Below are 15,471 nucleotides of genomic sequence, written 5' to 3'. Positions count from 1 at the left end.
AGCTCAACATGTCCAAAACAGAACTTATCTTCCCTCCAGAGTCACCACCAGCACTCAAGTCTCCCTCACCATCAATAGCACCACAATTTCCTCATTCTCTAAAGCCTGCTGCCTTGGTGCCACACTTGACTCCACCCTCTACTTTATTCCTCACATCCAGACTCTCTCTTAGTCCTGCCGTCTCCACCTTAGAAATTTTGCCAGAATACACCATTTTCTTATCCAAGATGCTATCAAATTCTTATCCTTTCTCTCATCACCTCCGACGTTAACAACTACAACCTCCTCCTACCTATCATTCCTCCACCAATCCATCTTAAATGCTGCAACAAGACTGATCTTCCTCTCGTCACTCCATATCTGTCACACCCTAGAATACTACACAACACTCCCAGTGTCCTCCAGAACCCAATTAAAATTACTAACCCTTATCTACAAAACCCAAATCTCAAAATACTGTAACATCTATCTATGACTAGTGCTTTGCATCTTGTAACCACCTCTCACTTCCGTGCACAAGACTTCTTGTGTGGTGCAGCCCACATATGGAATTCCTTACCACTCCCAAACACTCTACCACCACAGCCTTTAAATCTTTAGACGCTTTCTGAAAACCTCTCTCTTTATTAGAGCTTACTCTACTCTCACTGATATAACCCACACTAATGCACTTTCGAAGTCAGCTAATTGGATAAAGTAATTTCAATTAATATCTAACAACTTGACTGTCTTTGCCCGAAAATATGCGTATAGCACGCTACGGTGTGGAGGAGTGTATTCAGCTGCAACACGTGGCAACAACAGGTTTACACACATTTACACACATTCACACGAACATGCACATTTGTAAGTAGCTCATATTAAATGTAGTTGCATCACATCGTTATTTATGTCAAAATGTAGCAATGTTTAGGGTTGATATTATAAGTTATATACATGTTAGTGAAATCTAAGGTTCAGGTTACAGGAGACATATCATGTCTGGTATCATTCTAATCCCCGATTTATTCGCAGATGTCCGGTTCTATCGCCAAACAGAACGCACATTGCGTATGTTAGTTATAGATTGTAGGGAAGAAATGATTAGAATGATATTGTCTGTGTAATGTAAAAATGTTTAATGTTTAAACTGGATTCTTGGCGGGAAAATTGGAATGCATCTCCAGGGCAGCTGATCCCCACCCTTGGATATTTTCGTTTGAACTGGCCAATGACCTGCATTACACTGGACCCTCCTGAAGCCTGGACCTATGGAAGCATGCCACATCATCTGTATTATTTCACTGTATTTGCTGACTGTATATAAGCAGGAGCTCTGGACCCAGTGGGCAGTCTACTTGACCACAGCCTTCAGACCTGAATGACTGTACACTGGATCCAGAGCGCCTGCGATAAGTATCAGCTGTACTTATTTTATTCTCACTTGTTACTCTGCTACTTTTTGCTAATAAATTGAATTTTGCTTTGGAACCATATCACTGGAAGTGGACAATCGTTATTGGACAGCAATTAGACGAACATAACAGCACCCTCACAGCTGTCCCAATCTCCAAACTGAGCCACACTCATTCCTCGTTTCAGCTGTGCCCTCTTCCAATTACAAAGTAAGCTCTTTAATGAGTAGGGTCTTACATACCCATTGTTTTCAATTCTGTATTCATTTTGTCTACCTTGTACTTTCCTGTTTTATATATATCCTGTTTGTCCAAATGTCTGGTATTGCAGAGCACTGTGGCGCCTTACAAACAAACAATAATATCTTCCATTCAGAACCCGTCTTGCCACTGAACCAACAAATAAATTTGCTTTGGACTTATTCTTGCTTAAGAAAAACAAGACTATGACATCTTTACTCTGTAGCATTACACTAGTTTAATATATATATATGTTTTAGACACTTGAGCTTTTGCTGAAATGAAAGAGAAAACAGATATTTCCTATTTTAATATTTTGTACAAGACTCACCCGAACTGACCAATGACCCTCTACAGGAGGAGGAGTGATCAAGAGGGGACTGTTGGTATCATTCTTAACACAAAACACAAATCAGAAAAAAAGAAAAAGAAAGAAAAATTAGCATGAAGTGTGAGGTCCTTCCATCCAGTAGTAATACATCCTAAACAGGATATTTATCAGTAGTTAGAATAGTACAGAATCACATTTTATTGGTGTTATTGGATGCAGCAGATTAAGTAAACTTTAATAAACCACCTTTTCCAAAGCAAATTCATCAAAATATAGCAACGGTAGTCTGCAAGTCCTATTGTCAACATAATAGTAAGAGAAGGGACACTGAAGGTGTATGCAGAGAATGAGTGTTTAAATTAAAATGCATGAAAATACATGTGCAGTGGAAATGAGGCATAACATATGTACGAGTAAAGGAAATGTATGTGGGGTGGCGAAACTGGGGCTTTACAGGACAGTAACAGTAATATTTCTCTCATAATGCTCAAACATGTAACATAATCCATAGCACTTTTATTGGGGTACATGGCTTTCTGTATCCATGTTAAAGTACCTATATTTGGGGCAATCCAGCTCTTTGACCTAACCATCAAACTTCTGGATCTCTGTTTGCTGTGGCCAAATATGAAAGATCCAGCCACCTTACACTCAATCTGAACATACACAGTAGGATCAGGCAATAACAATATATGAAGTCTGATGTGGTCATTGTCTAACCAGATTTACCAACAGTTCAGGTCGACTTCTGAATAATCCCCAACAAATGTTGCTCTGTCATATTTTTGGGCCCCTTACAGACTTGAAATAAAATGTAAAGGAAATTGAGCTATAAAAATTGTGAAACTCCTAGATTGTGAAACTGAACTGAAAATATAAACGATATAGGAAAAAGGGTTTGAAAAAACATATACAGGGTGTAAAAATGTTACTTAATTAAAAGCAATGTGGTGAATGGAGGTTGGAAATGTATATAAGGTGAGAGGACTGTGGGTTGGAAGTGGCAGAAAATGCATAGAAGTATTTAGCTTGAAAAGTAACTTACAAATGTGGGAGGTGGCACTGGAACATTTAAACTGGCATGGTTAACTTCATGGCCACTCTGTGCACAGGCCACAAGCCGCAAAGCAACATAAAACCCCTACAGGAGAGTAATAAATACATTAGCAAAAGTGCCAACTACTCACAAGTACAGTTAATCTACAATTAACCTATGTAACTTAATACCTGTTTGTCCAAATAACCTTTCCCTTCTGGATCAGCCAAGTCCCAAATCTAAAATAAGAAGAAGTGCATTGTGCTTTTATTACATTATTATGGTTCTTACTACTCACTGATTACAAGTTCAGCTGAAAGTGTCACCTGATAAAAAGTCTTACAATTGTTACAAATTTCACACACTCATTTATGTATATGACAGTTAAACAAAGTTACATTCTCACAAAATATTTCAAAACCCAATCATGTCTCTCTACAATTCTGCCTCAAGAAAAGAAACTCAGATACAAGACAGTAAAAACAAAAAACCTTCACAATTAGGCAGCAGCTCATGACGTCTTTTGTGGGGGGAGGGCTGGATTACTATTAATGAAGATCCCACTGGGTTATTGTTAAACATTCAAATGGATTACTAGTAAAGAATAATAACTTTTTCTATTACTAAACTGGTGAATGAGGGTTTGGGGTGTCTATTTCAATAAACGTTACCAATTGTGTGTGAGCATTTTATGTGCTTTACAGTTTTTTTACTATTTATCCTTACCATTATTCTGGGAAACACAAAGATGGAAAAGCTGCCATTCTAGGGGTTCCAATATTCCAGATTACACCTCTCCCAGCAGCCCAGGGAGAACAGGAAGAATGACAGCACTTTTCAGCATAAAGGCTGGAAGTCCCAAGTGGGGTGCCATGGGGCACCAGCTCCCACTATGACAGGCTTTAGTAGTGGTTTTCTACTAAATAGGGGGACCTATTTAGTAGGAAACAACACAGATGGTTTTTTCCTATAGAAGTGGGATTCTGTGCCGATTTTATTGAGCACTGGGGATGGTTGACAAAGTGGGAGTGTTATGCTGCCAGTTTTCATTTTTTTTACTTATGGGCATTTCTACTCCTATTCATTTCAACAGCCCAATGGATTTTCTCAGCTAACTAAAACAGATTGACTGGGTACTATCAGCTGATAAAGGAATTGCTAATGAAATATTAATAACAATTATTTTGTACTAGTCCCAATTCCCTGGTCATTATATTTTGTAATAATAATATATCCACATAGTCAACAGAAAACCAAATAATAAGTAACTAGTGTAGAATTTTAGTGTACAATGGAATTGTAGTTTATTTACAATGTTGTTTGGTCATGTAGAATGAAGGATAAATAAAGACAGATAGTTTTCTATCCGTGATTTAGCAAAAATATTATTAAATATCTTATATTATAGTATAACAAGCAATAGTCGTATGTTTGCCATGTTCTTAATCAAGACTTTTAGGAAATATTGAGCATCATAAAACCACTGTGCTGTCTTTTACACGATCTTACATATCAGCACTTACCTTCCCAAGAATGATGTCTGAGAGGGCAGACTTTTTGAGGAAGAGTGCTGCTTCAGCTGGTCCTACTCTGCCAGTGTGAGATGGGTCTACCTGTAGGATATAAAAGATAGTCTGTAAGACTTGCTTGTCCACTACCTAATGTCTTCCCATTTGACTTGAATCTTACTACATTATTGGGCACAAATGATATCACATGCTTTGTGCACAAATGTGCTATAACCCATAGTAACCAATGAGGTGTTTGCTTTAATTTCTTATGCTGCATTAGAAAGATTACAGTTAAAATATGATTGCTTGCTATGGGTTAAAGCACATTTGCAATATTGCGCCATTTCATTATTTAAGCTCCTATGTCTAATAATGGACCACTAAAATATGTAGAAGGTACCCTATTGTCTAGATTTCTGATGCTACATGGAGTCTTTGCTCCTTAAGCACAGGGGAAAGTGAAACATTTTCATAGCATTGACTCCTCAATTAATCAAAAAAGCAAGTTATACTCGTCATGGAATGGATATTGATTCATGGCTGGTATCACAGTAGCGTTAATGAACATTGCATTTTTATAAATGTGTAAACAAGCTGGTTTAAAGATGTACAGATTTCAATGGGAAACACAGTTTCCTTCTAATACTAAAAGAGTGCTTCATAGAGCTTCAATTATTTGAAGTCACAGTCTCACAACTGTAATGCTCTAGTGTTAGGTAATGCTTTTGGCCCAAAATTGTTTAAATGCCTGCAAAATCACAATGTTCTGAACCTAGGCCATAAGTACACCAGCAACTGAACTTGTATGTATTTATTTACTTTTGTAAATCACCAATTTTACAAGTTATTATTTTTACAGTCCAGTCGCCGGTATAAAACACATATAATTACCTATGTATACATCATAGCCTGTAATGGTCTAAGTGATAAGGATCCAGATGATGTACAGTGAAAGTCCAGCAACTGTAACCTTCACTTACAATTATATTCCATATCCCCTTTACAAGGTGCTGTATTTGCTAAAATATATGAAATGTGTTTATTCACCATCACCTTTCACTGTCAAGTCTGTAAATCAGTTCTTGCACATTTTGGCAGCTTTTCCCATTTCTTTTTCCCCCAAAATAGTAGAAATGCAGTGGTGAGTAACCATATGAAGCATTTATACCTAATACACAATGTGTGGAAGACAAAGTCATAAATGTTATAGGCCAGGGGTTCTTAACCTTTTTAGTCTCACACCTCCCTCGAAAGTAAACTTAAAATTCACACCTAAAGCAATTAATAATGGTCAAATTACGTCATTGACATGAAAATTGTATTTTAACATCCTCAGATACACAGAAACAGTAAAGAACAGTTTGTTCTTCAGGAACATCTTTTTGTCTTTCAGTATGATTATGAAGTCACTTAAAGTCCTCAGTGTCATTTAATGAGATAATTGTTACGGCTTGAACAGTGGTATACATGGCTGATTTAAGTTTTTAGATTACATTTACTTGTGGAGCCTCCCACTGCACCAAAAGCAGATTTCTTCCCCAACATTTACGGGACACCATCAGTAGTTATGAAACCCAATTTTGCTTTCCAGTAAAACTAATTTTTTGAAAAAAAAACTCATCAACTAGCCGGTAAACATCAAAAGCTTTTCGGGTACCTAATGAAGGTTCACAGAACAAAAAGTCCTCCTTGATGTAGGTGCCATATCTCACAAAGGCCAGGAGTTGACTGCATTGAGACTCATCTGTACTTTCACCCAATTTAAGTGCAAAAGGTAGTTATTCTCTTGAGTTCTTCCACCAGCTGAGCCAAAACATTAGATGACATATCTAAAATTCTACACCTGATGATGTCATTTGAAAGAGGTATTTGAGCAATCTGGTTACTCCGTTACCCTCCAAGAACAGTTTCAACCATTTGAAGTGCACAAGGCTTTACTAGAGTCTCACCAAGAGTGCGTGGCATTTGGTTCTTAGCAAGATATGCCACTTTGTGGAAGGCTTTAAGCAGTGGTTTTTGTGTAGATGTAGATACAAAACCTAACTTGGATAACGTACCTGATGATTTGAATCAAGCTCTCTTTTGTTTAAGTGACTCCAGCGAGTTTCCAGAGCTTCCTGGGTGTAATTTAGTGAAATGTTCCTGGAGTTTGGCAGGCCTCATATTATTATTGGAAAGAATTCCAACATGGCCAAGGTAGCATGTGAACCCATATTTATCATATTCTTCATTGTACTTCCTTTTTTGTTATTGACATTTTCCTTAGGGCACAGAATTGTAATATATACTTTTAGAGCAGCAGAGTTAATAATGGAACAACTTCCAGCATTGAAGAGGAAAGACAAACTGTTAACTAAGCTAGCAATGATTAAAATTAAACGGGAAAAAAAATCCACTGTTGCAGTCATTTAGACTGTGCATTGTAATCTAACAATAATGGTCTCAGAGTGCAGTTATCATGCAACTGCTCTTCTACTATTCTTGCCATTGTTCTAAGCAAGTGTTGCGAGAGTAATTTCCAGCACAGGGTTTGGTACAAGATTAAACTAAACGGTCAGTTAGGAGTAGATTCAATTTTCTTTAGAACAACGCGGTCCGCACACTATTACCGTTACTACAGTAATAGCTGTACATTATTAGCATCGCGGCTCACAGAATTGCGACAAAAATCCACAGAGAAATTACCGTAGTAATGGTAATAATACACTGGCCGTGTTGTTCTGAAGAACAACGCAGGGCACTGAATCTGCCCTTAGTCTTCATTTTACCGAACACTCAGATTATACAGATTTTTGACTATCCGGATCCCTCCGACAGTTTTTTGAGCCAGATAATCACGATTCGACTGTATCTAAATTTGTTTCTAAAAAAAAAAGGCAATTACAAAAATGTTATAGAGGAAAGTCACACCTCCCCAATAACCCCTTTGCACCTCGCCAGGTGAGGCAAACCAAACAGATTAAGAACCCCTGTTATAGGCTAATAAGATGCAGCCATGTATTCTTTGTATATCTGTTAAAAGTTAAGGCATGAAACAATAACAATAACAAATACACTGAACCATTATTGTTTAAGTTTATATTTTCTGTTTAAAAGCTGAATAAGCAAAACACTATCAGTGTGACCACTGAACTGCAGCTGTACTATTACACAACTGACCATACTCTGCAAATTCAAGCTTGATTCAGAGACAGCTCCCCTGACCACAATCCAACATACGAGTGAGGAAGAACTCAGTCACTTACTGTACTGGAATTCATATACATGTCATAACATTGCACCACACTTACTTGTTTGTAATATGTTTCATATAATGGATTGCCACTGGAGAGCTGCAAAGAGAAACACACATACATTACTGTACTTGAAAACACATAAAAATGGCATTCATTGTGCCAGCATTGCATGGCTGGGGTATCCATTAGCTGGCATCCAAAAAAAAAAGCTCACATGAAAAAAACCCGCAGGAAAATTGTTCACGGATAAAACCCCACTGACATAAATTCCCACAAGAAAATCGCTCACACGGAAAATTGCTCACAGAAAAATACCCACATGAAAGAAAACTCGCACAGAAAAATGCCCACATGGAAAAATACCCACAGAAAACAATTAAGCATATTAATTTATTGCTATACAAACGTGGCCTGTGTATAAGAGGGCTTAAATGCGCTCTTAAATGCCAGAGGTTTCCAACTGATTAATTCTTGGAAAATTTATGTCAGTGGGGTTTTATCCGTGAGCAATTTTCCTGTGGGATTCTTTTCATGTGAGCTTTTTTCATAGAACCCCATTAGATTTGTTAAACAGAATGGCACTGATTTAGAAAAGAGGAACACGTGATTTCAGAAACATACTATTAATCCTCAACGACACGTATATAAACCTATTCAGGGAGATTTTCATGTCAGAGTACAATAAAGACTTAAGTATAAAAACAAAGTCATGCTATATAGCAATCTACTTCACCTCCCCCAATCTGCCATCATTCCTCCTCTCTAGTCTCTCCAGCTGTCTCAACCAGACATCTCCTCTTAAATATACCAGCACTTTCTTAAACTGAACAAGACAGAAAGCATTGCTTACATTCACCCCCTCTCTCTCGGTTAACAATACATAATACTCTAACATTGACTAATGTAACCTCCTCCTTCCATATCTCTTCCTACTTCAATCTTTCCTCAAAGCTGCTGCTGCCTGACTTATTTTACCCTCTCTCTGCTCTAAGTCAGTCACCTCTCTCTGTCAATCACCACACTGGCTCCATGTCTGCACATGCACCCTCTTGCCCACTTCACTCTGCCAATGACCGTGGCCTCACCACATTGACTAACTCTTCCCACTCTTGCCGGTTATATCTCCTGTGCTGCTCCCAACTTCTAAAATGCACTCCCACACCAATTAGCCTATCCACCAGTCTCTACGCCTTTTATTGTCCCCTTAAAACTCATCTTATACATACACACATACATACATGTTTTAAGGGTACAATAAAAGGCGTAGAGACTAGTGGATATATACACACCGTTCTAGTACAGTACAGCCTGAATGCTTTGTGGAATGAATTCAACATGGTGCTGGACACAATCTTAAGAGATTCTGGTCCATGTTTACATGATACAGGTTCTGCAGATTTGGCAGCTGTGCTTTCATGCTGCAAATCTCCTGTTCCACAGGACTGTGAAGGCCATTGGAATACACTGAACTCAATGTCGTGATTCTGGAACCAGCTTGAACCGATTTGCGCTTTGTGAAATGACACATTATTCCGCTGGAAGTAGCTATTAGAGGAGTCTGTGGCCATACAGGAATACACAAGGTCATCAACAATACTTATGTAAACTGTGACATTTATATGATGCTCAACTGGTGAAAAGAGAGAGGGGGAGATGGGGGGGGGGGGGGGAGGGGGGGAGAGGGGAAGAGGGACAAAAATATTGCCATTTCCTCTAAACATATGGTCAAATTACCAACAGTATTTGGTCTGCATAGCTTTCTCTGTTAATATTATGGATCTGTTGTTTTGCATTTTGAATTTAATAATGTATATCATTTTAAATCATACAATGAAAAGAAATTGTATTCACAAAATTAATGACATCCTAGACTTATATTTGGTAGCACAGCCTTTTGTCAAAATGACTGCAATCAACTACTTTCTATAGCCGTGGATAAATTTCCTGCACCTCTCTACTGGCAGTTAGGTCCACTCTTCTTGTGCAAACTGCTCAAGTTCTCCCAAATTTGACTTCTCTCAATTGCTGTATTCAGATTTCTCCACAGGTGTTCTATGGGATTTAGATATGGACTCATTGTTAGCCACTTCAGAACAGTCCAGCGGCTTGCTTGAGCCATTCAAGGTGCTTTATGAAGTGTGTTTTGGGTCATTATCCTGCTGGAAGACTCATGACCTTCGACAGAGAGACATCTTTCTGACACTGGGTTCAACACTGCTCTCCAAAAATGATTTCATAACATACATACATTCAAGACATCCAGTGCCAGCACATAAACCCCAAAACATCAATGAACCTCCTACATGTTTGACTATAGGCAAGATGTTCCTTTTATTTTGCTTTTTGTAAACATAGGGATGATGAGAAAAAGTTTTCATTTGGTCTCATCTGTCTACAGGAAATTCTCCCAGAAGGAATTTGGCATCTTCAGGTGTGTTTTGGCATCTGGACCAATTAGTGATTTAACTCTAATTTCAGAATCGAACAAATAGATTTGCCCCTCTCTACCTGTGGGATTAGACTTTGTGCAGCAAAGGGAAAAATAGTGATTTCCTGACAAATGGATGTAAAGCATTTCTGCTTCATGTGTATAGAGTGCTTTCATATACATCCATTAGAGAATATAAATTTTACCGTGGTATTGAAACAAATGTAAAACGAGCCAGTGGAGGATCATTCAAACAATTTATGACATATCGTAATGTAATATTAAAGGTAAAGTATTTGCCAAAACAGATCAACCATCCCTCTTTTATTGATAAGTGTGGTTACAAAGCTGTACACTAGAAAGTATATCCTAAGAACACTTTCATTTTATGTCTTCTATAAATGATTAATGAAACATATGGGAATGAGTTAATCTGTGTAAAGTGCATTACCTCCCTTCAGATCATCTTTCATTTATATCAATGGCAGCTGCCATATTGATAGCACTGTATTATGCGTTGAGAGAGCAAACTAACAGGTCCAAAGAAACAATGTGCCTCAGTATCACACTATATAAGGAAAACCTGAATAGGCTGTTTGACTTTTCTTAGTAACATTATTAACTAAATATAACCGAGATTAGTACTGATCTACTCGAGCCATAAAGACGATATCCAGTGAGTAGTGAAGCATTCTAAACAGGAAAGGAAGAAAACATGAATGGGAACTGAATTGCCAACACAAAGCAGAAGCCACTCCATCAGAGTTAAATAACTGGTCTTTAATAGTTAGGACTATCAAATGTGAACCAGTCATTGCCCATTTTGAACTGTAAGTAAAGAAATAAAATCGTGTACAGTATAAAGGGGGCATGAAATCTCCACTTATTTTTGCTCAAACCTCAAGTGAGGATTTCAGTACCATATTAAACAAAAGTGCGTGCAGGAGTACATTGGACAAGGCTCCCACAGCACTTTGAGTTAATTAAATTCCCCCTAAGTGTTAAAAAATATTATTGCAAAAATATGTTGGCTATTGAGCTGAGGATGTATATCAGTTAAAGTGCAAATGCAACGGGTTCTGATAAACAAGATGCATTTGCATGCAGACATATCTGGGACAGGGTCTCACACAGTACAGTCACATACAAATCCTGCTGTTGTAAATAAGGATTTTGAGAGCACAGGAAAAAATATTATTACTTTCTACAGAAATAAAAGAAAGCTCAGATTGCTACCATGCTTCAAATCCAGCAAACAGAGAGGCTTGAGAGCACTAGTACTCTTTTCCTAGGACTGGCATTTTACTAGCATTGTGTTTAAATTCCATTTTTCAGAACACATCTCATTATTGCATTTACCATAAAAAAAATAAAACAATCTTTTTAGGTACAAGCCAGTGGGTATGTGATTTAAGGCGAACAATACTCATAGAAGGTACTTAGTTTTTATTTGACAAAACAATGCTTTTTCACTGAAATTGATTACAGTCAATTACAGTTTCTGCAAAGACTGTAAAAGGGAAAAGATGAACAAAACTATACTCAAAACTTCTACAACATTCAATCTGGCAACAGAAGGAGAATGATGAGAAAATGGATCATAAAACAACCACAGGACAGACAATAGCACTCACTTGGCATGTCATAGAAAACATATATAAAATAAAAATTATTCTGCTGATTAGTAGCCTGGGTATCGGACATACGCTGTATAAAGCCTATGGTTGTGCAATGAAAGGCTAATACAAAGAAAAAAAACTTCCCTTTCAAGCTTTTAAACAACCGATAAACCTTAAGCAGAAAAAAAGTGCTAAAACAATTTTTGTGACTTTACTACATACCATTTTAAGATTGAAGAAATGAACAATGTTTAAGTGATCACACAGTTGACAAGAAATATAAATTGATCATTCCTTTCCAAAGTCCACCATATCACACATTTATAAAACATTATAGTTGGTCTGAGCGGAATAAAACAATACAGTTAAACTATGGGCTGGCATGCACTCTACAATCATTTATCTATCTCAGACTTCTTACTTTCTAAGGTCATGGGAATATCAGTGCTGCAATGTTATTGGTGATTATGCACAATTAGGAACGTTTTTTATCATTTCAAGATTAAGGTGAATAAAGAGATACCCTCTTCACATATTGGGTTGTTGGTAGGTCAGCTTTAAACGGCATATTCAGACACATGCAGTTCTCATCATTTTCATGTATTTAAAACCCAGGAAAATAAAACACATTGATCTTTATGGGGCTGTACCCACATTTGTGTAAATGTAATGAACACTACAGCACAGCATGTCACATTCTTTCTCTCACGCCGCTCCTCCTCTGCCTCCCCTCTCTGCGCCTCCTTACACTGGCTCCCCATCCCCTACAGAATCCTCTTCAAACTCCTCATAACCACTTACAAGGCTCTCTCCCAGTCTACTGCTCCCTATATCTCTAACCTCCTCACCATTCACACTCCTGTCCGATCCCTGCGCTCTGCTAATGACCGTCGCCTCTCCTCCACTCTAATTACCACTTCCCACGCCAGAATCCAAGACTTCGCCCAAGCTGCCCCCCTGCACTGGAATGACCTCCCTCGTTCCATCCGTCTCGCTCCCAATCTGTGATCCTTCAAACGTGCACTTAAAACTCACCTGTTCCTCATAGCTTATCAGCCATCCACTTAACCCTCATCTACTCTGCTCGCCATTCCCTCTCTCCCCTGGCCCCTTCTTCTCTCCCCTGGCATCACCAGCTCCCTCTCGTACCTGATTTGTCCACCCTCCCTTAGGATGTAAGCTCGTATGAGCAGGGCCCGTCTTCCCTCGTGTCTCCATACCTGTTCTTCTGCTCTGTCCTTACTCCATAGGTCTGTCCCGGAGTTACTGAAGCATTGGTACTTTGTGTTTATCGTTCTGTACTGTTTAACCCTGTATGGTCTACTGTTTGTACTATGTACAGCGCTGCGGAAACCTTGTGGCGCCCAACAAATAAATGATAATAATAATAATAATAATTCTTGTGTGGATCTGTTTTTCATTGATTTAATGTATTACCAGTGAAAAAGGGCATTTTAAAAATGTTATTTTTCATATGAATTTCTTGCTACAGTTGTGGTGCATGGGAACAAGCCCTTATGGGACTGAGGGATTATAGGCATTACATCCCAGAGGAATCACAAAATCCCACTCTAGTAGCATTGGAGAAATGTAACCTAGAATTGTGTAATGAAACAGGTTCCACAGCTCCCAATGTTTTCAGATGACACAGCTGATGATGTAGAGAAAACTTGGCACAGGTACTATTGTAGTCATTTTTATCTGCACAAAAACAGCTGAGATGTCTGGGTGTGGTAGTCAGCATAGCACATATATAAAGTATGCATTGATATTTACATATAAAGACACAGTAATACTCCTCTAAGTGGAAATCTAACAACAAACTTTACTGCTACAGTCCATGCGATAGTGTAGTCATCGCCACTTATTAATATATAATAGGCTGTAGTAGGCTGCTCAGGAAATGGACATAATAAGCTGCTATTAGAGTTGACATCTCTATGCAGGAAGGAAAAGCCATCTCCCAGTTTCCCTTTGTCCACTTTTCATCTCCCACTGTTGTCCAACCAAATCACCCTCATGGGATTTCCCACTGCAAGCAAACCCAATAAAAACCATATACATACAGCTAATGAGTCTGAATTGGGAGTAGAATTACAGAAAGAGATTATAGCAGAACATTACCAACCTTACATAATGCTCTGCATTAGGCAGCTAATCATTAAGAATAAATTGATTTTTTTTTTTTAAACACACAGTCTGCCAGAGTAAAGTACATTAAATTTATATTACATAGATGATTCTGCCTTAAATATTAAACTAGACTCTAAAAAAAATAAAAAAAAATGCTTCATTCCTTCATCCCATGACTGATCACTACAGGAAGGTTTTCTTTACCTATTTGCATAATATACCTTAGCAAAAAAGATAACAGTAAATAATTTAAATCAATATACGATTTCCTTTGCTCAAAATATATTCAGGTCATTGTGAGAAACATGATAATATGTTCCAGACAGCTAAAGGCGGGATTGTTGAAATAATGTAAGTCAGTCTAACATACAAATTTATACCACAGTCATATGTGTGACTAAAGCCTCTTACATGGGAATTTATAATGAAGATTGTTTTATGTTTCAATCCACTAGAATTCAAAACAGTATTTTTTACATACAATTTTTGTTTATGCTCATTAGATTTTTATTAGGGTTTTTCATATGGAAAACAAATCATGCCTGGGCAGTACGGTGGCTAAGTGGTTAGCACTACTGCCTTACAACACTGGGGTCATGAGTTAAATTCCTGACCTTGGCCTTATCTGTGAGGAGTGTGTATGTTCTCCCCGTGGGTTTTCTCCGGGTGCTCCGGTTTCCTCCCACACTCCAAAAACATACTAGTAGGCTAATTGGCTGCTATCAAATTGACCCTTCTGCCTGTCTGTGTGTTATGGAATTTAGACTGTAAGCTCCAATGGGGCAGGGACTGACGCAAGTGAATTCTCTGTACAGCGCTGCAGAATTAGTGGCGCTACATAAATAAATAGATGATGAGGATGCCATGAAAACATGGCAAGATGGACTGAAAGGTCAGAAGACATATGTTCGTCTGTTCTTACATTCTTACGTTTGTCTTGTCAATTATAGTATTAATAACGTTTTACATTGAAAAATATATCTACATTATTTAAAAAGATAATTCCACCAAATACAAAATGAAATATCCTAACTACAACCCATGCCAACAAAGGCTAATTATATGTGGGCCAGCATTCAGGCTATTTGGCTGGTCATCCAATGTCTTCAGCACCCCCAACCCAGCTTCTCTTGCTTCTGCAGGTAGCATGTTGTTGGTGGACAACACGTTGTCTGTCTGAAAAAAAGACTGGGTCAGCTGGAGCTCGAGTCCAGCACTGTCTGCCATTTTCCACTCACTGCTGCTGACCTGTTTTATTAGATATCAGGACTAAGAGGAGCAGCAGGTGATGAAAAAAACTTTGGGAAGTTGTTCGTAGTAAGGATATTCCACCCAAAACTGAATTTGAGTGTAATTAGCCTTTAAATTGTCACACCAATGTACTGTCTGGGTGACCCTTACATCAAAGTGTGTATTTCCTTAACTGTAAGTTAAGCATTCCATCATGTATTTTAAAGGGACCAGTAAAATCCACAAAACTCAAATATGAACTATGGAGTTAAAATACAGTGTTCAGCGTTACCCTCCCATTCCACTACAGCTC

The 15,471-nt window shown here is 38.1% G+C and overlaps 1 protein-coding gene across 4 annotated transcripts in view; it reads right to left on the bottom strand.

Annotated features, from left to right (window-relative positions):
- Positions 1-15,471, bottom strand: part of EPS15L1 (epidermal growth factor receptor pathway substrate 15 like 1) — a 142,236-nt gene that overhangs the window by 120,396 nt on the left and 6,369 nt on the right. For all 4 annotated transcript variants that reach the window (XM_075207366.1, XM_075207358.1, XM_075207376.1 and 1 more), the window contains exons 2-6: positions 7,803-7,844; positions 4,525-4,614; positions 3,193-3,240; positions 3,011-3,106; positions 1,966-2,028 (exon numbers count right to left, since the gene is read on the bottom strand). In XM_075207366.1, the coding sequence (XP_075063467.1) occupies positions 1,966-2,028; positions 3,011-3,106; positions 3,193-3,240; positions 4,525-4,614; positions 7,803-7,844 (339 nt within the window). The remainder of the gene's footprint in view (positions 1-1,965; positions 2,029-3,010; positions 3,107-3,192; positions 3,241-4,524; positions 4,615-7,802; positions 7,845-15,471) is intronic.

This window comes from Mixophyes fleayi, chromosome 1, assembly GCF_038048845.1.
Source record: "Mixophyes fleayi isolate aMixFle1 chromosome 1, aMixFle1.hap1, whole genome shotgun sequence".
NCBI lineage: Eukaryota > Metazoa > Chordata > Amphibia > Anura > Limnodynastidae > Mixophyes > Mixophyes fleayi.
The sequence above is the reverse complement of the archived record's forward strand: the minus strand, read 5'-3'. Positions and strand labels throughout refer to the sequence as shown.